General features: G+C 40.7%; 1 protein-coding gene across 9 annotated transcripts in view; it reads right to left on the reverse strand.

Moving 5' to 3' along the window:
* TNRC6B (trinucleotide repeat containing adaptor 6B) overlaps positions 1 to 20,755 on the reverse strand; it is a 254,502-nt gene that overhangs the window by 72,182 nt on the left and 161,565 nt on the right. For all 9 annotated transcript variants that reach the window (XM_043881416.1, XM_043881410.1, XM_043881415.1 and 6 more), the window contains 2 exons: positions 5,966 to 6,053; positions 1,224 to 1,245 (listed from right to left, as the gene is read on the reverse strand). In XM_043881416.1, coding sequence (XP_043737351.1) covers positions 1,224 to 1,245; positions 5,966 to 6,053 — 110 coding nt within the window. The remainder of the gene's footprint in view (positions 1 to 1,223; positions 1,246 to 5,965; positions 6,054 to 20,755) is intronic.

Raw genomic sequence — 20,755 nt, forward strand, 5'->3', positions numbered from 1 at the left:
TTTTATCTTTTTTTTTTTTTGGCAGCACCATGAGGTATGCACAATCTTATTTCTCCAACCAGGGATCGAACCTCTGTCCCCTGCAGGGGAAGCATGGAGTCCTAACCACTGGACCACCAGGGAATTCCCTAAAATGCCTTTCAATTAGAAACATATGGCAGTAATGTCTACTCATCTGAGAATCTGTTTTCCTGAACTAAGTTCCATAAGAAACTATTACTGCCTTTATTAGTCTTCCATCACTGTGTGACATGCTTAGTCCAACAAAACAGAACAATGAAGAAACCAGTCCTCAGTGAAGCTCTCATTAAGCCTGGCTTCTCTATGACCCTATCTTCCCCCAGGTTATCACAATTCCCTTCATCTAGGACAGTGGTTCTCAATCTGGGACATATACTGTGGTCATCTACAGAACTTCCCTAAGTATACCTCCTATGGCTGTGGCTTGGGACCATGAGGGTGTGGGAAGAGACCTCGGTTTGGGTGTTTTGACAACTCTATGCAGATAATTTGAGTGCGTATGCTAGCAGAGAACATCATATTCAGATGGGCGAGGATAGGAGCTACAACACTGGTCTCAAGGAATGATGCTTCTCGTCCTTAACGGGATTGACCAAAGTATGACCATCACAGACAAGACTGCATAGTCAAAAGTAACAGAGGAGAAAGAATTGAAAACATGCAGACCATTAGAGGTTGAGAATGACCTCAGGGATATCTGCTTCTGTTTACCACATATCACTATTTTGTAAGCGGTAAAGTACATTATCTTTTCAAAAAGCATATTTTAGGCTCTAGCTCAGAAGACAGTGTGACCATCCTAAATATAACACTCGTTTTCAGACTCAATGCCTGTCACGGATCAAGATGGCTAACAACTCTCTCTTACAGTTGCCATCTGTAAAGTAGGGGCCAGTGTGCTGCTTTTGTTATTGTTCCAAGAAAAATTCTGAAAAGATTCTGTTTAAAATCATGACCTCCTTACTTTCAAAATGGGGAATTACTCTATCTACTCTCCTGCCTCCTAAAAAAACACAAGGCCAACTAGAAACACTAGTATAAGTACTTTTAGGTTGTCATTACTGCTCTTCAGTAACTGCAGACAACCAACCTTAATTATTCTACACCCACCCTCATGCATCAAGTGGATTGGAGGCTGAGTCAGCAAGTGTAAAATCTCAACACAAAAGAGCACAAATCTAAAAAGAAAAAGAAAATTTTACCTTTGGTTTTTTGTTCCGTGACCTGCAAAATAAACAGACATAGGTAAATGAGACTTGCTTTCTAAACCAGTATTATAAGATTACTGTAATTCTGATACCTCAAATAATTCAAGCTGTCAGATACATAGGCAGAGCTAAAGCTCGGAAAAAGTCAGCTCAGATATCCTTCTAAAGACAATGGCCATATGTCTGGCTATAACTTACATGACCATCATTATGAAAGAGTCCAAAAATTAAGACAAAAAGCATTCACTCTTGATAAATAATGAGGTCCCTGCACTGGGGATAGTGTTTCCCATTCGACATCCAGAAAACGAAATGGATGAGGCCCAGAAACAAAATTAACCACAGATACAAAAGATACAAAAAGATTTCCCTGTGAGTATGGACCCAGACACCTGACTTCAAATCTAGAAAGCAAAGTTTAAGGTCCCATGCACAGAGGCATCAGAGATCACAGTAGGAAAGTTGGATTTAAAACCAAGCTCTGCCACTTCCTGTCTGTGTGATCTCAGTTTTCTATTTATCTGTTGAATGAGGATAATAAAAGTATCTCTCTGCAAAGGACTGCTGTAAAGATTAAGCCAGACAACCTACAGCAATGCTCAATAACTGTTTGCTATTATAATTATCAAAGTTTATAGAAAATAATGTGAAATAGAGCAATAAGGTTGAAATTATAATGTGGCTTCCCAGGTAGAGCAGTGGAAAAGAATCTGCCTGCCAATGCAGGAGACATAAAAGACGTGGATTTGATCCCTAGAATGGGAAGATCCCCTGGGGAAGGAAGTGGTAACCCACTCCATTCTTGACTGGGAAATCCCAGGGATAGAGGAGCCTGGCGGGCTACAGTCTGTGGGGTTGCAAAGGGTCAGACATGACTGAGTGACTGAGCATACAGACACAGATAAATTTGAACAAATATAGACTGCTTTGTTGAAAGTATTTCTTTATATAGTAATGAATACATTTCTGGAACTGATTAACCTAAAAGGTTGGACATGCTAAATATAATAATGGGTTTTGAGAGAGTTTGGAAATGATGACTAGGAGCCACATGGAAAACTCTTCTGCTATTAAGAGGGGAAAATAAAGGAGGGCATCTAATTATCCATGCCTTCTAATATTTAAACAAAACCACAAAAGGTCATGAATAAGACATTCCAAAGGAAATGTACCAGAATTCCAACAGGGGTTAAATCACATTATTGAGATCATGGGTTATTTTGACCCCCTGTTCCCAATTGCTAATCTTCAAAAAAAATTTTTTGTATTGGTTCTCCAACTTCTATAACCAAAATATTCATACAGAAAAGAAGAGGTCTGATTTATTTGTGGCTGGTAATCATACTAAGTTACTGCTCTGGATGTTCATGAAAACATGCTCATCTTCAGAAGGTCTGTCCTGTGGCTAACCAGCCCGCTTCAAAATGGATTCCAGCACACCACTGAATTAAAACAATCCATTTGGACGACCCCCTGGAGTGTTTCTTACATTCTTGCATTAAAAGACAAGCTAAATCAGCTGTACTGCATTTGTGCTAGGCAGCCTCTTAAAATGAATGTTTCCCAGTACTAATTGTTACAGAGGTCAGTTCTACTGTATAATTTTTCTGTAACCCCACCTATCCAAGAATGAACTGATTTGCAACCACAGATCAACTCCTTACAGCAGTTTATACCACGGTAAATAAATACTTCTTAGAATGCCATTTGGAAGATAAGTTATTACTTATACTCAATGTCTTCCCTAGCTATAAGCAACAAATCCAACTAATGTCAAATGTGTCTTAAAATGTGGTTTCTTTTAAAAGTGTTGTCCTCCAAGACAGTGAAAAGCTGGAAGATCAAAGCATGGGTTCTGCTAACGCTAAACAATGATCCTTGAGCAGCATCAGCCAAATGAATGTGAGGCGAAATCCTTCTCAGACACCTCCTTCATAACTGGAAATCTAACACCGTTTACTCAAGGATGGTTCTAGAAAGAACAAACCGCCATAACCACTGAGAACAATGGGAAAGCAGCTCATGTTTAATTTCTATGTATAAATAATTTAATTTAGCTAAATAAAAGTCAGTTCTCCATGAACATTATGTTGCTAGCATTCATTCTTGACCATTTACTTATTAAACAAACATTTTTTGAGTAATGCTTTTGTCTTGGGCACTGTCTTAGTTACTGGAAATATAAATATGAATAAAACCTCGAGAAACTTACCAGTCTAATGGGGAAAACAGACACGAAGAGATGATTATAAAGCAATGGGGTAGGCTGTGAGAAAGATGTGGAAGCACTAAGAAGAGGCACCACACGTTCGCTGACTGAGTGAGTGTATGACCCTATTATAGGGCCACTGGCACATTCTCTACAATTCTTTGCAACATAGCACATTTTAAGCCTCTTAGTTGAGATGCTGTCTCTACAGTGAGGTTAAAAACCACTAAGACAGTCACATGGTGAGCTTTGTGCTTGCTCCTTAAAACTGCTAAATCAGAATCTAATTCTGAAATTATACAATGGTTCAGGATGGTAAAACAATATCAAAGGCCATGTGTCAAGCCTAGATCCTGTACCAGCCAATCTAGAACATTTTTGAACAAACGTGACCAAATTTTTATTGTTCCTAATTAACCATGTGAAATTTCATTTACAGTGATATTTCTCTTGGCCGTAACTTTTAAACCAGTTCTTAATGCAGATGCAAGCACACAGGGTAGACACTCCAGCTGTACGTACAAAATTCTCTGCACAAATAATCCCAATTCACTCTTGAATGAACTCACACCATCTTTTATTTTAAGTCATTTTTCTATTAGGGGGATCCACAACAAAAGTTTATAGATGCACATTATTATTAATCACTTCTAGCACTGGTATTTCAGGTTAAAAGACATTGTTATCTATGTGAAAAACAAAGATGAACTGTACACAAGGCCCAAAACAATCACTCTATTTGGCATTTTCCTGTTATCAGCCTTTGTTCAAGGTCCCCAGTGGACAGCTTATAACCATGCATTTCCACAGACTGCAAAATCCATTTCTTGTACCAATTCAGTAGATGAAATGGGAATGCCCTAAGGAAAGAAAGCCTCACTGAGTTTCTCTCTCCCATCACTCCCATGGGAAAGTCAGTACGTGTGGCTACAGGGGCAATGCCTCTGACATCCCAGAGCTGGTGGAGCCGCATATAACAACTTCAGTGACGTGGAAGGTGGCTGTGTCCACCAAGTATAAAAAAAGCCTCTGGGTTGTCATCTGACATTTTAATTCCGACTCTGTACCATCATTTTAGACAGTTTCAACAAGCTCAGATCAGAGCAGGTATCCTGACAGCATGAAGATGTGATGGTGAGCCCGCCACTATTAATAGAGCCAGAAACATAATTAAAAGCAGACAAAACCTTAAAGAGTGCAGTAGTCTATTACGGCACCAAACAATAATGAATATTCCTTTTAATTAAGCCTTGAAGATAAACTACATTTCACATGTTTAATGCAGCAGGGTCACATGCAATCTAAGTCAGAAAATATTTCCAGTATTGTGTCTTATGCCGGCACTCCTACGTGATTTCAATAATTCAGAGAACAGAATTAAGGGAAATGCTATCTAATGATGCAGGGGAAACTTGCAGTGTCCCTTGAGTTTGAATGCCTTGAGTCTGTTCTAAATCTAGAGTTGCCTCTGAACCCTGTTAACAGTTGTCCCCCTCCCTAAACCTAGTTTCAATAACCTGGCTCCATAGCAGGGACCCTCAAACCTGCCTCACAGTGAGGGTCATATAGTGGTAACAAGAATTGGAGGTGAAGTGATTCTGCCAGGCACTTTGCAAAGGCAGCAGAGCACCCCTGCCGAACCAGAGCCCATCAGATGAAGCTCTTGAAGCTGAAAGAGCAGTGAGGGCAGGTAGTCAGCTCAGACTATGGCCAGGGCAGAGGGGACAGGGCAGGAGGTCTAGCCACTCTCTGTTCCCCACAGCCCTGACAGTTGACATCTGTCAGTCCTATGTCTTTTTTCCTTTTAGCATCTCTTTCTCCCTAAACAAATGCCTCAAAGCCAAGCAATACTATTGCCTTCAGAGCACTAAGCAGGCCCACCAGATCCTCTTTTAATTTAAAATATATATATATTTATTTATTTGGCTGTGCCAGGTCTTAGTTGCAACATGTGGGATTTTTAGTTGTGGCATACAAACTCTTAGTTGTGGCATGTGGGACCTAGTTCCCTGACCAGGGATCCATTTTGCATTGGAAGCACAGAGTCTTAGCCACTGAACCACCAGGGAAGTTGCGCCCCCCCCTCCCCCACCAGATCCTCTTTGAGGGAGATTTTTTTTTAATGGAATTATCAAAAAGCAGACTCATATAAAATGACATTATAGGTGGACCAGAAGGACAATATCAAGGCAAACTCACAAGTTTTGAAAAATCATTCCATAAACTTGCTTAAGAAAATGGAGATTAATTATGATACAAACAAGGAAACACAACAAGCATTTAAGTGTTGGTAACTCTCCTGCTTTTCTTGATATTACTTACTGTTGTTTTCAATAAAATCAGTTGCAGCATTAATTTAACATCTACTTTACGATCATCAATGAGGGTCTTTAACTTTCTCCCACTTTCAAATATCAAGTAAACTAATGCCTCAAGTAGCATTATTAAGATGTCAGGCACCCAAGCCAAGGCAACTCATTCTAGATATGCACCGGATGTAAAGACAGACTTAATTGATTAAACCCACCTTCTGAGTGGCTTCTTTTTTCTTTTTATCCTCTTTCTTCCTTTTCTTGTCTTCCATTAACTGTTCTTCCCTTTCTTGCTCCTTCTCTCTGTTAAAGTAATGTCATACCACAAGGTCAAACATCTACATTCACAGTCTATTTGTGCAGCAAAGTAAATGCTTATAGACGGTGTGCAAGGCGACAGACACTTCATCTCTGACCGAGCAGAACACAGTACTCCATTTAAGCTAGCAGGATACATAAAACCCATCGTATTTACTTATCCTCTTTATTTTGGTCTGTAACCCCTTTTACAACAGGACATCAAGTTTAGTTTTAAAGAAGTTCAGTAGAGGGAGTTTTTATAATATCCTTCTAAACACACACATACATGATTATTGTATTTCCACTAAGCAAAGAATGTAATTTGATTATATGACAACATTTAGTTTGCTTCTGACAGTACTCCTCACAAATAATGCAGAATATATGACTTCAGTTACAGTATACAGGTATTTATCATAATTTAGGTGTTTTCCCATGACATCTTCAGAGCAGTGAATATAAAACCCTATGTTCCAAATTCTGTATTTTTCTTCTACATTATTAACATTGTATGTTTTACATGTTTTCTACTTGTATTTTTAAGGCTGTATTGAAGGTTCTGTAAATCCATGTATTCCCTACTGGGTGACTTCACAGTTAGGATCATCAGGTTTTGCTCTCCTCAATTAAAATATAAAAATAATACATAAAAATAAATATTCTAGTTGGAGAAATATGTACCAAATCTTAAGAAACTAAAATCATGTAATTTGTCCTTCACATTTGAAAAATAACTGCAAAATGCAATAGTTACTGTATTACATAAAATATTCTTATATACAATCTAATATTCTAACATATATATAGAAAGTTGACGACTTCTACTTCTATGTATCAACTGGGAAAAACGCATAAACCACCACTGGCGTTAACGTCAAAACTCCCAGCTGGAAACCCCAGATGCCAAGCTTATTGAATTTCAGAGCTGGAAGAAGAGTTAGAGATCGAGCTCCCAGTTCCCAACAACTGAGGAGATGCCGTCTGCAATGCTTGTGGTTTTAGGGGACCCGACAGCGAATCCATGGTTTCATAGATATCACTTAGATAAAGGCTAAGTTGAAAGTCAAACAAATTAAAGAAAAGTGTTAAATGTCTGCAGACATGGCAAAAACCACAATGATGGTTCCTGAAGGACTCAAGTTTGGGGAGTGAAACTCGCTCAACCTACCCAGAAGGAACCAAGGGCCAGCACTAAGGCACACGCCCATGAACAGGTAGTGACACTTCATTTATAGAAAATAAGAACTAAACAAACAAATGAAGTGTTTTACCTATATATCAAGTTTTCATTGGCTCTTTCTACATTCACAGATGCTGTCCTTTCTCCTATACTTCTGGGCATAAATACACAAAAGCCTAAAGTGCACAATTCACATTCCAACACAACGCCCATGTTGTTGCTGTCCTTGTTTAGTTGCTAAGTCGTGTCCAACTCTTTTACAACCCCATGGGCTGTAGCCCGCCAGGCACCTCTGTCCATGGGATTTCCCAGGCAAGAACACTGGAGTAGGTTGCCATTTCCTGCTCCTGGGGATCTTTCCGACCCAGGGATTGAACCTGCGTCTCCTGAACTGCAGGCAGATTTTTTTACCTCTGAGTCAACTGGGAAGCCAAACATCCATGACAACTTAAAAAATACAAAGAAGAGATTTTATTATAATTTCCTTAGGCTTAAGGCTGCTTTCATTGGAGTTGGATTATGTGTACATCAGCCTAAGTGTGAAGTTCTTGGTGAAAATCTACTTGCAGTTGTGTACTACTTTAAGAAAATGGATTTACGAAAATTGGCAAGATAGATGTTGACCATCTAAGGTAGGCTGGCTGCAGAACCTGTTATATTTGGCTCTTAGAACCTCTTGCTTCCTCTGGCTGCAAATGGAAGGAGAAGATGGGGTTCCTCATGACCCAGTTACTGTAACTTGATTTCCATATTTTAAAGTACAACTGACTACAGAAAAAGAGCAACCATAGCCTGAATGAGTATCTCCTGTTTAAATATTCAATGCTCTAAAAAGCATAATGTTGTAAAAGTTTATTTTAAAAAGGCAAGGTAAAACAAAGAAAAGCAGTTAGTCATTAATGAGACACATTCTTAAAAAAACTAACCTTTTCAAATATTTTTTCCTATAAACAGGTAATTCAGGGGGAGGGATTGAAACTTATGTTCACTACAAGCAGATTTATTTCCAAAACAAATATTTTTTGAAGCTTTCCAGGAGACAGACTGTGCTTTCACCCTGATCTTTTACTGTGTGTGTTGGTAGAATTGAGTCTTCTCTTTAAATCTCACTTTCTTAGGAAGAATTCATTTTCCCAAACCAAACCTGACTTAACCTTATCATTCACCTAACAATGAATCAGAAAGTGTGGGGTTCACCTTTATTCTATCTCAATTGTGTTGTGTCTTGGCTGCACCTTAGCATCATTTGAAGAACTCTGAAATATCTCTATGCTGTGTCAGAGCCCAGCAGGGGTAAAGAGGGCACCCACCCATCTATGGTGGTAGTGATGAGAGATCAGTTACATGGGGGACTGACCAGTAACACATTAAGGATGGTAACAGTCAGGTTTCTCAGTAGGGAAAAAAGGAGTTACCAAAATGGAAAAAGAAAACTCAAATGAACCCCGTGGAGTTGGATCAGTATTAGTTATTGGCATGAACTCATGATTTTTAATACATAGGGATAAACATAACAAAAAAAAGCAGATGTAACTTTATGTGTCTCTATGTGTATATTCCTTCATGTATGCAAATACGCATACTTATTCCCTAGCTATATCACTGAGAGGGCTTGGGAACAAGCAACATCCAAACATAGTAGCTATGAACATACCTCGAACCCAGATTATGGCTTCTAAATACCATCCTTCACTAAGAGAATCACTGTTTGTTTTTTTTTGGAGAAAGAACTAATTTGGGAGCTTGATGATGAAAAGCACAAAATGAGCTGCAATGCTTGTTTGCCAACAAGCAAGAAAATCTTTGACAAATGATGAGACATGTCAAATGGTCACAAAAGCCTGAAGAGGGTCTTACAAGCTAAATTTGAGACAATATGACACTAAAAATAAGTAATGATAGTAACAGATTATAAGCCATTGTATAAGATAGGAAAACTGAGTCCATACAGAAAGAAATAAGTGAATACCTTGAAAATACCAAGGAATGTAACATTCATGTAATTTTAAAGCACCACACCATAAAACACTTATTAATTACAAAGGAGAAAATAATAATTACACAGAGGAGAAGCCTGGTGGCTAGCACCTTAGTTAAGTAATCCACATGAATATCATGTGGACACAATGAAATTGTGAGTAACCTGTCAGGAGACTCTGAGAACACAGCATTAATCCTATGATATGCGTAGCCTGAATATCATCACAAAGGAACATCAAACAGTCCCAAATTGGGAGACATTTTAGAAAATCATTGGTTTAAAATCTTCAAACATTTCAGGGTCACAAACACCAAGGAAAGATGGGGGAACTGTTCCAAATGGAAGGGGACTAAAGGGATACAACCACCAAATGCAAAGTGTGATCCTTCTGTTACCAAGGCCATACCAGGGCAAGTGTTAAACCTTGGGTAGGGGCCAAAGATTAAATGGTAGTAAACCATTACCAGAGGCAACATTCCAGAACAATCATATAGGAATCTACGGGTTTTTTTCCAAAGCCCCCACCCCAAGTGGTTCTAACATGTAGCTGGAGTTGAAAATCACTACTCTAAATTCTCGTGTTAAGCTTACCCTTAGCCAGATGCAAGTGTAAACACCGTAATCTAGAATAAATCTAGAATGGTAAAAAGCCAAAACTACTCTTAAAATGTCTAAGGTGAAGAAAGTACAACTATTTTCTTTTTTTTTTTTTAATAAACAACTACTAGTTTCAAGAAATATGTACAAGGGACTTGTTTTTGAGAAAGGCAGTATTTGAATAAAATGGGAGATTCTCAGTGTTCATCTGAGCTGAAGCAGAGCATGACTCCTGTCTGCAAGTTCAGGACACTAAAGAGCGACAATGCTGGCATTCCTAAAAACCTGCTGTTTCACACATTCGAAGTCTCCAAGACCTCACGGGGAAGTTCAGAGCCGGAATATCTAGATGACAATTCCCTAGAGCTGACATCCAAGGCCATTCACAGTGCAGGTGCTATTTCCACACTTCCCTCACCTACTGTGCATACCTGACGCAAAGAGCGTCCGCCTGTGTGTCGAGTCCTGGCGCAGTATCTGCCTGCTTCAGTGAAGCCTTCCCTGACCACTTCAGCTCCTGAGAAACTCACCCTCCTCTGTACGTCTCACCACCTCTGCCCTGCCTCTCGTCTGGCCCCGGGAATGACAGGCAGGGAAGAGGGTTCCACCTCACACGTGATGGTTAGAAAAGGCCTCTCTGATAAGGGGGCCTAAGCATGGAGACCCACCGAGGTGAGGGAGACGTGGCTGTCTGCGCCAGGATTCCAGGCAGAGGAACCAGCAAGCAGGAAGGAGTGATGCCGGAGTGTTTGGCAGGGAGGCTGGAGTAGAGGGGATAAGGGAGAAGCCGGTGGATGAGATCAGAGGGGTAGCAGGGCCCCGTGGAGCATCACCGCACTTCTCAAACTCACAGGGACACATCTGGGGACTGGTGTGCACACACACTGACACTTCCTCCACCTCTAATTCTGCCAATGAAAAGCCCATTTTTCCCCTCCCACTTTCAGAGCTGCTGCTCCTGTCCTCACAGGCACTGGCCTGCCCCGCTCAGAGCACTGGTCACGACAGGAAAGGAAGCCAAGTGGGCCTGCATTTGCTACAGTGAAGTCCCTGGACGTGCTGCCCTTCCTCTTCCTCTTATCACAGGCACCGAGCACAAACCCTAGGACGCACGAGGTCCTCCACTGAATGTTACCAAAGCTGCATGATGATAGAGCAAGCGGCGCTTTTCTATCTTTTCAATGGGACATGGTTCAAAAGAAAAAGCCTCAATTAAATTTAATTAGTTAAGTGAAGTCACTCAGTAGTGTCTGACTCTTTGTGACCCCATGGACTGTAGCCTACCATGCTCCTCCTTCCATGGGATTTTCCAGGCACGGGTACTGGAGTGGCCTGCCATTTCCTACTCCAGAGCATCTTCCCGACCCAGGGAATTGAACCCGAGTCTCCCGCATTGTAGTCAGATGCTTTACCGTCTGAGCCATCAGGGAAGCCACTCAACAAACAGACATTGAGTTATTATTATGTGCCAGGCACTGATCTAGGCACTAGGGATATAACAGTGGCCTTGGGGGCTGATGATCTAGACAGAGACAGACAGACAGACGTACACAAACAACGTCACAAAGAAAATAAAGCTGAGAAAGGAGCTAGAGAGTGACCAAGACGGGAGGGGCAGGGAAGATGGTAGGCTACTTTACACAGATGTGCATTCATGGAAGACCTCTCTGAGGCAGTGAGAGATTGGAATGAAGGAAATTATCTGGGAGAAGAGTGACTGACCAGGCAGAGAGAACAGTAAGTTCAAAGATCCTGGCATGGGAAGGTGCTTGGTGTGAATTTGGGGTTTTATTTTTTGGGGGAGGGATACTCTTCTTCTTCCCTCCTCCCGCTGCACCCCTCCCCCACAGCAAAAACTCACACACACACTTCAGAGTTTTCTGTGCTTATTCTGTAACAGTCCCCACTCACACCAAAAAAAAAAAAAAAAACAGGCATTCTGTTTCTTAAGAGCTTTCCTCTATTCTGTTCCTTTCATCTTTCCCTCCTTCCTATTTCAGTGCCTACTTGCCAAGCTCTGTGCTGGAGGCCAACAATTCCACAAGCAGTGCTGCTTGCCTTCCTGGCGCTCTCAGTTCAAATTTTATTGTGGCTGCGCCTGATTTTACTTGTGGCATGTGGGATCCAGTTCCCTGACCAGGGATGGAACCCAGGCCTCCAGCATTGGGAATGTGAAATCTTAGCCACTGGACCACCAGGAAGTCCCCCTCAGCTTAAATTTTTGAACAGCTGTGTCTCGTCTCACAACTCAGACAACTCTGCCCTCCATCTTTACCAGTCAGTATTCTGCTGTTGTTCAGTCATTAAGTCACATCTGACTCTTTGCGACCTCATGGACTGCAGCACGCCAGGTTTCCCTGTTCCTTACTATCTTTGCTCAAACTCATGTCCATCGAGTCGGTGATTACGAGGACTTTGGGGTGCCTTTGGCGTTTTGAAAGTACCAGAACCTTGGACAGGTGAATTCACAGCTTATGATAAGCCAGGTAAGAGATCAACCTCTTCCAAAAACTGGAATCACAGCCAGCGGTTCCTGAATTAATGCTCTCAAGCCCACTGAGCCTCAAGCATCAAGCAGACGCACGGCTGGCAACTTCATACTTTGAAAGCAGCATTCACCAATATACTGACCCGAGAGAAAAGAGTATCTGCCTTTTCTTTCAGGTATGAATAACTGGCTACAACACCGTCAACATCTGATGGCTTTCTGGTCAGTAAGTGCGGTGGCACCTCTGGTCCCAGATTATAACCACATATAATCAAGGCAGACAGACCCAAATGGATATAACAGATCCACCCAACAGGTGAAATGTGCCAGAAGCAAACCAACACTGTAAAAGAACAAGCTATCAATGACTCTGATGAATCACCAGGGATTATGGTAAGTGACAAAAGCCAATCCCAAAGGTTACATACTGTATGAATCTATTTATAGAACATTCCGAAATGACAAGTGGCTGTCAGGGGTTGCTGGGGGCTGAGGCAGGGTTATTATGAAAAAGAGTGACACCAGTGGTCCTTAAGGTGATGAGACTTCTGCCTCTTGATAGTGGTGATAGATAAGGAAAGCTACATGTAATAAAACTATAAAACTAAACACACATACACAAATAAGCACAGGTAAAACTGGGGAAATTAAACAAGATCAGTGAGTTGTATCAATCAGGATCTCGGCTGTGATACTAGACTATAGTTCCACCAGAAGAAACCATTGGCACAAACTGGGTAAAAGGTGCCTGGAATCTCAATGTGTTATTTCTAACAACCACATGTGAATCTACAATTATCTCAATAAAAATTTTAATGAAAAAAAAAAAGAGCCTCAAATATGGATTCATCTTTTAGTTATCTGTTTAAAAGTTTTAAGGACTTCTATTTCAAACAAATATTTTAACAGTTTTTCATGAGTCACAGAAGAGTCAAAAAGAACTTTAGAAGTCATTGTGGTCCTGACGTTCAAAAAACATATTCCCCAAAATATGCTAAAATCTACACTTCTAATACGTTCAAATTAACTGTTACAGTTTTATCAATCGAGGTTCCTTGTGTCTTCAGTACATTAGGCATGTGATAAATATGACACCACAGGGTGTTTAAAATGTTCCTCTACCACGTGATCCATAGCATCACCCTTTTACTGAGGATGTTAGTGCTGTACCAGTAATAAAAGCTATTATTTCACTTTGCGGTGGAGGAGTACGTCAACTCAGCCAACATCAACTCCAAGCCCCTTCTGGCCTGTTTCCCAGACTCCTTTATAACTAGAGATTGAAATGTGACTTATGTTCTGCCAATAAGTTGCGCTTGTGCGTGACTTTACTGGGGAACTGACGGGGCACAGGGCACCCCTCTTTTCAGGGAGCAGACATGATGTGGTCCTGGAGCCGAAACCTCTAACAGTGGTTTCCTGAATGTATAGGAAGAGGAAAAAGTTCCCATGGGGCCCCCAGTCTGTGGTGTGATTCCCAAGGATCTGTGAGACAGCATCACCATTTAATAAACCGCTGGCAGCAGTGAGAGTAAGTTCCATTGTCTGACACTAAGAACTCTGTCCAACACAGATTTATATAAGCTTACCAAAGCACATCTAATATACGTGACTTGTATAGACAGCTACTTCCTTAAAAGACAAATGGTAATCCTGACAATTTATAAAACGTAAGAAAATAACTAGACACAAAACCATTAACAGTCATAACCGATTAAGGATTAATGATACCACACACATATTTGGAGTGAGGACAATTAACAAAAGGAGTGCAATGAAAAGAGTTAAGCAAAGTGCTCGAAGTATCCATTTAGAGTGTTTTTAATTAAAAATGCACACAGAAAGAGAGCATGTTGGAATAAATCCATTTCGGCAGAAGAAATTACATAGTAGGGTACTCCAAAGATCTGTGTTGGATTTGTTCTTAACGTTTTTTCATTTGTTGGATCTGACTGAGGGAATTTAATGGGATGCTAATGTAATTTGCACATGATATTAAATTAGTAGTCAAGGCCAAACAACACTGAAGCATCAAAATCATTTTAACACTGAATGGCTCATGGGAAGAAAATAGTAACATTAAACTAAGCAAAATAAAGGTAAATACATTTTTTATTAATTTAGAGGGATGCAGAAATTTCTCCTGCCCTGAGTTGCATCATGTAATACATGACAGGCAATTCTTTTGTATGGTGGCTTGAGAGTTCCTTTGGCTGCAAGGAGATCAAACCAGTCAATCCTAAAGGAAATCAACCTTGAATAGTCATAGGAAGGACTGATACTGAAGCTCCAATACTTGGGCCACCTGATGCAAAGAGCTGACTCATTGGAAAAGACCCTGGTGCTGGGGAAGACTGAAGCCAAAAGGAGAAGTGGGGGACAGAGGATGGAATGTGAGGAAACTTCTGGAGATAGTGAAGGATATGGGGGCCTGTCGTGCCACAGTCCATGGGGTCGCAAAGAGTCAGACATGATTTTGTGACGGTACAGTAACAACAAAATTAACACTGCTCCGTCTACATATGAGTTACCTTCCTATGTGTGGTTGTGTAAAGCAATGCTTCTCAATCTTTAATGGGAATCTCGCTAAAATGCAGAATCTTATTTAGTAGGTTTGTTGGGGACCTTCAATTCTCCTTTTCTAACAAGCTGCTGGTCCCTGGACCTTACTTTGAATAGTACAGGAACAATGCACTTGGCTGTTCTTTCCAGGAAAATATGAAATTGTAGTGATTTCTCCAAGGATAAATATTAACCTCATTAACATCAAGCTTATGCCCTGTTATTCCTATCTGTGTTTCAGTGCCAAATTACAGTGTAATCTTCATAAAGATATATTAAAAGTCAATTAGACAACTTGTGTAATACCAAATATGCATGAAATTTAATTGAAACGACATCAGGAATAGCTAGGACCACATCTGTGCAGGCAAACAAACCATGATGACAGCAAATGTACATATCAATAGTTGAAGGGGGCCATCAGCTGTAGGGGAATGCAGATTTCAAGTGTGTCAAGCACAAAGAGAATCTGCGTTTCACAATCAGTGAAAAACAGCAACAATACGTCTATGAACATAACCTCTGACTCCAAGTGTCTCACAAATCCCTCCACACCCCACAACTGAGGTACATGCAAGGAATAGGTTTATTTGGAATTACTCAAATCAGAAAAAGGAAGAAAAAACATTTAAAAGAACTTGTTTTCACTTTCAAAAATCCCATGTGGCAAAAGTTGTAAAGAGTGATAGGGGAGCTTTCCCCCTGCAAAACCCTTCAGGGTTAGATTGGTGATTGAGAAACAGCTCATTTGAAATGACTCTTCTTATACTTTATATACTCTTGCCTCGCAGCCCAGCAGTCTCTAACAAAGATCTAACAAAGATCTTTATTCAGTCTTAGTGCAGCTGTGTAGGAAGTTCCTTATATTGCTTTGGGAATTATCTCCTTATAGCTTCCGCCCACTGGTCCTAAGCTTTCCTTTCCAGACTGCACAGAAGTCTTCTAAATCCATATTTGTAGTCATCCATCACGCATCCCAGAGGCTTTCACACAGTCTTCAAACAGTTCACCTGTGGCCTGGTTTTCCAGCCCCTCATCACTGAGGTCATTATCCCCTAGACATATCCCGTGTGTCAAAGAGCATCCAGTTACTGGGTAAGGCAGGACCAAACAGAGTAGGCCTGTCACTTCCTCATCCCAGATAATATCCCACTGTCAAAATGGTCACAGAGCCCACCTGCCTTCCCAGCAATCACCTCTTTCTGAGTTACAGCCGCTTCTCACCCCTGTTTTTCACAGTACTGCTAAGTCACTGCTCCATGATTGATGCAGGGTCTTTCATGAGTCTCCCCCAGTGCCTTCTGTGCCTAGCACTGCCGCCCCCTACAGCTGGCAGGGGAAGCCTGGCACAACATTTCCCAGAATCCCACTCTCTGTCTGCTCTAGGTTAGATACGGCCAATGAGAGGCTTCTGCTCTGGAAGACGGAAGTCAGTACTCTCTGAAAATAGCTGTGAGCAGACACATAGGCAGCGGCAGACAGGACTTTCCACTTTCACAGCAGCTTCCAGCTGAACTGGAGCCACGCTGGAGCTGCAGACGACCGCTGAGATCACGCTTCCCTAGGAACCTGGCATCCTAATTTCATCAACAATAACAATGGCCTCCTTGCAGTCTACCCCCGCCCACCTCCGACTTTCTAATGGTTGTGTGAGCTTTCAATTCCCCATAGAAAAACCTTTTCTTTTTGGAAAATACAATCGATTCTACCAAAAAAAGCTACCAGAAATAATAAATGACTTCAGCAAAGTTACAGGATATAAGATCAATACATAAAACCAATTCTATTTTTGTATACTAACAACAGTCAAAAACTGAAATTTTTAGAAATCCTATTTATAGTAGCATTGAAACCTATAAAATACTTAGAGATAAACCTGATGATAAAGTCCTATCCTTGTACACTGAAAACTGTAAAATGTTGATGAGAGAAAATTTTTAAAACCTAAGTAAGTGGAGAGATATACTGTGTTCACAGACTGGAAGACAGCACTGTTTATATGTCAGTTCTCCCAAAATTGATTTATAGATTTGACACAATCCCTATCAAAATCTTGGCACGATCTTTTTTTAAAGTAGAAATTGACAAGCTCTTTTTAAAATTCCTAAGCACTCAGATTAGCCAACAAGTTTCAAAAAGAACAGCTGGAGGACTCACAGAACCTGACAGGCAGACTTATTATAAAGATATAGTAATCAAGACAGTGCAGTATTGACATCGAGACAAAGACAAAAAGTTCAGTAGGATGAAACAGATTCCAGAGATAGATCGATACAGAAATGGACAACTGATTTTCAGAAAGGTACAAAGGTAATTCAGCAGAGAAAGAAGTCTGTTCTCCACAAATGGTGGGGCAGCAGCTGAAGAGCCATATGTTTAAAAAAAAAAAAAAAAAAAAACCTCAACCCAGACCTTACACTACATACAAAAATCAACTCAAAATGGATCACAAACCTGAACATAAAACTAAAAGAAAATACAGAAAAGAAAATCTTTGTGAACTTGGGTTAGGAAAATTATTTCTTAGCCCTAACGACAAAAGGACGACCTATACAAGAAAAGAAAAAAAAAAATCGATAAATTTGATTCTTCAGAATTAAGAACTTCTACTGTCCAAAAGATGCTGTTAAGAGAAAAAGAGCAGCAGACCAGGAGAAAATATTTGCAAATCACTTATATGATAAAGAATGCATCTCCAGATAGATAAAGAACCCTGGAAACCTAACAATACACTTAAAAAACCCTATTCTTCAAATGGACAAACTCTGTAGCAGACTGATTTCCAAAAACTGAAAACTGTAAACAACTCAACTATCAGTAGGTAAATGGATCAACCAATCGTGGTAGGGCATACAATGAAACAGTTCTCAGCAATAAGGGGAATGATAACAAGTGAATAAAACTCAAAATAATTATGTTGAATGAAAGAAGCCAGAAGACAACTGTATGTTCCATTTGTATAATATTTAGAAAACACAAGCTAATCTATAAGGGCAGAAAGCAGATCAGCAGTTATCTGGGGGCTGGGAAGGGGCAGGGCGGGGCCAAAAGGAAGAGAGACAAGTGGGCACAAAGAGACTGTGGGGGACTTCCCTGGTGGTCCAGTGGCTAAGATGCTGCACTCCCAATGCACGGGGGCAGGTTCGATCTCTAGTCAGGGAACCAGATCCCATGCCACAACTAAGAGTTCACATGCCACAACTAAGCCCCAGCTCAGCCAACACAGACATACACACATACAGAGATGGAGACTTTGGGAAATAACGGATACTCTTCATCGTAAGCATACGCAGTTCAAAACTTCATGTATTCTAAACACTTCAAATCTAAGCACTTCAATTCTAATTTAGTATTTCAATTACGCCTCAACAGAGCTGAAAATAAAAATGAAAAGGAGAAGAAACCCTTTCCTCCATGAATACCTGGAATGGCCTCTGTCTTCCTGGCAGAGCCCTGACTGCACTGGTACCTGTGAGCTCGCTCTAACAGTTGAAATCTCATGCAGGTTGGACATTCTAAGATGTCAAATCTTTAAATTGGAGCTTCTGCACGGATAACACTCCTATGAGTGTAAAGTACCATTTTTAAATGCAATGAAGCCTCCTGTAAAAGAAATCTTAATAAGGTAAATGTCTGAACTTTTAGACCGTTACATTTCACTGCTTTAACTCTCTAGATTGCTATACATTACCAGCATGTTCATTGGAATTTTCTCCTGATGTTTTAATTCATCTGGTAACACCTATATTGTTGTTTAGTTGCTAAGTCGAGTCTGACTCTCTTCAACCCCACGGACTGTAGCACGCCAGGCTCCTCTGTCCATGGGATTTCCCAGGCAAAAATACTGGAGTGGGTGGCTATTTCCTTCTCCGGGGAATCTTCCCAACCCAGGGACTGAACCCACATCTCCTGCACTGGCAGGCAGATTCACTACAACTGAGCCACCAGGGAAGCCTCATACCTTGATGATGTGCTCATACTGTAACTGTGAATCAAATCTTCTAATTTTTCAACTACTCTTTTGGTTTTGCTTGCTTAGTTTGCTTCAAACTAAGGTTCTTCAAGCTCAAAAGATCCTTGAGGTTTTCAAGACCTAAGATTTGATGAGTAAATTTTTGTTAACACCATCTTTCATTTTACTCCTGAAAGTACTTGCTAGGCTTCAAACGACAGCCTCAAACTAGGAGTAGTTTACAAATACTCAATAGACTAAGGAGCAACATCCTGAGGAGGGCTTTTAATATTTATATCCTGGAACCACTAAAGACTATGTTTAAATCTTAAGGGCCAAACACACAAAGCCAGAGAAGCACTCTACCCTTAGCATTCAACACTAAAGAAAGTGAAAAGAAACAAGATTTAGGAGTCCAAGCCAGGGTTCTGGAAGCCACAACAGAATAGCAAAGTATGGTTACTCAGCAGAAAAGAAAACAGCTTACCAATGAGAACCCAAAGTGTGAGGCACATGTCATTTAGAGAGGAATCAACAACTTACAAACAGTAGACAGTGGGGCTGCTTTCACAGAACACTTAGGAGCTCTTGTTTTTATATTGTTTTTCCACCCTTCTTTGCCTGCTTCCATGCATGGGCCAACACAATTATACATCAAGAGAAGTAATAATAATAACAACTGACCTTAGAAATCAAATAGATTGTTTGCAATTCAAGCGAAATCACAGTAAGTTAAAAACCCCTTTAGAAGGCAATTTTAAAGCAATAAGAGCATGACAAACAACTCTTAAGATTATGTGCTCTCCATGTTCATCCAGGAGGACTCGGTGGCTAGGAAATCAAAATGATTCAAGTGCTGTGCACATGTCTACCTCCAGCAGGGCCTGGTCCCTGCAGATGCTGACTCAGCAGGCTTGGGCTGAGGTTCGGACTCCTGCGAGTGCACTCCCGGCGGGGGGGAGTGTCCAGAAGGTTTGGAGAGATTCTCGGAGGTCTGTTGCCTTCCTACACAGGAGAAGGGAGTGGGGAAGTGTGTGCCCTCGAGTGGGGGCCAATATCCTCACTCAGGCTCAGGACCCTCCTCTCTCACTAACCAAGCCACTTTCTCAGGGCGGCCCGTGCACACATAAGAAACAGGGCTAAATAGTCTGCATGAAAACCTTTAAAAGCGTGACTCAGATCTAAACGGGAGAAAAGGAGGGAATTCAAACAATGATCCATGTGGTTCTCATCTGACCAAGGTGGGAAGGGTCTTGTCATATCACAGGCCACCAGGGAAAGTGACTTTTGCACGTCTTTCTAGATATGTGCCTTAAGAGAAAGCCAAGCATTTTCTTCAAAAATTAAGAGGAGGAAAAAAAAAAAAAATTAAGAGGAGGAGATTTGGGGCCTTACCTCAGATGTCACACAGTACCTTACAGCAAACAATGAGTGAGACAGGCAGGGTGCAAGCTTCCTGATTATACGGCACCACTACCACTTAATATATTAAGTCTCTGCCTGTTATTCTAATTCTGGAAATCCTCTGAGCAAGGGTGCTATTTGTGACACTTATCTTGGTATTGAAAAATTAGCAGAGAAGGAAATCAACTCTGAATTCATGATCCACAGGTTGACAGTTGTACCCTACTTGTCAATGCTCTTAATTTGTGTTCTATTTTCAGAATAGTAAAAATGGAAAGTCGTGTTTTTGTATGCCGGTTGTCATTTAAATTTAGCAAGTTGAATGATAATAATTGAATTACCTTGAGGGAAATATACATTTCTGAAAGATAAGCATGTTTAATGTTAATAAGTAACCAGCTACAGAGTATAGATAACTCCTGAACTTACCTGACCCAGCTGTTCAACTAAAATTATACACAGGTGGGAAGATGACTCAAAATTTAAAATGCCATTTATACACAGCCTTTTGGTAACAACTAAGCCAACATGTAACTGTGTT

This window comes from Cervus elaphus, chromosome 22, assembly GCF_910594005.1.
Source record: "Cervus elaphus chromosome 22, mCerEla1.1, whole genome shotgun sequence".
Taxonomy (NCBI): domain Eukaryota; kingdom Metazoa; phylum Chordata; class Mammalia; order Artiodactyla; family Cervidae; genus Cervus; species Cervus elaphus.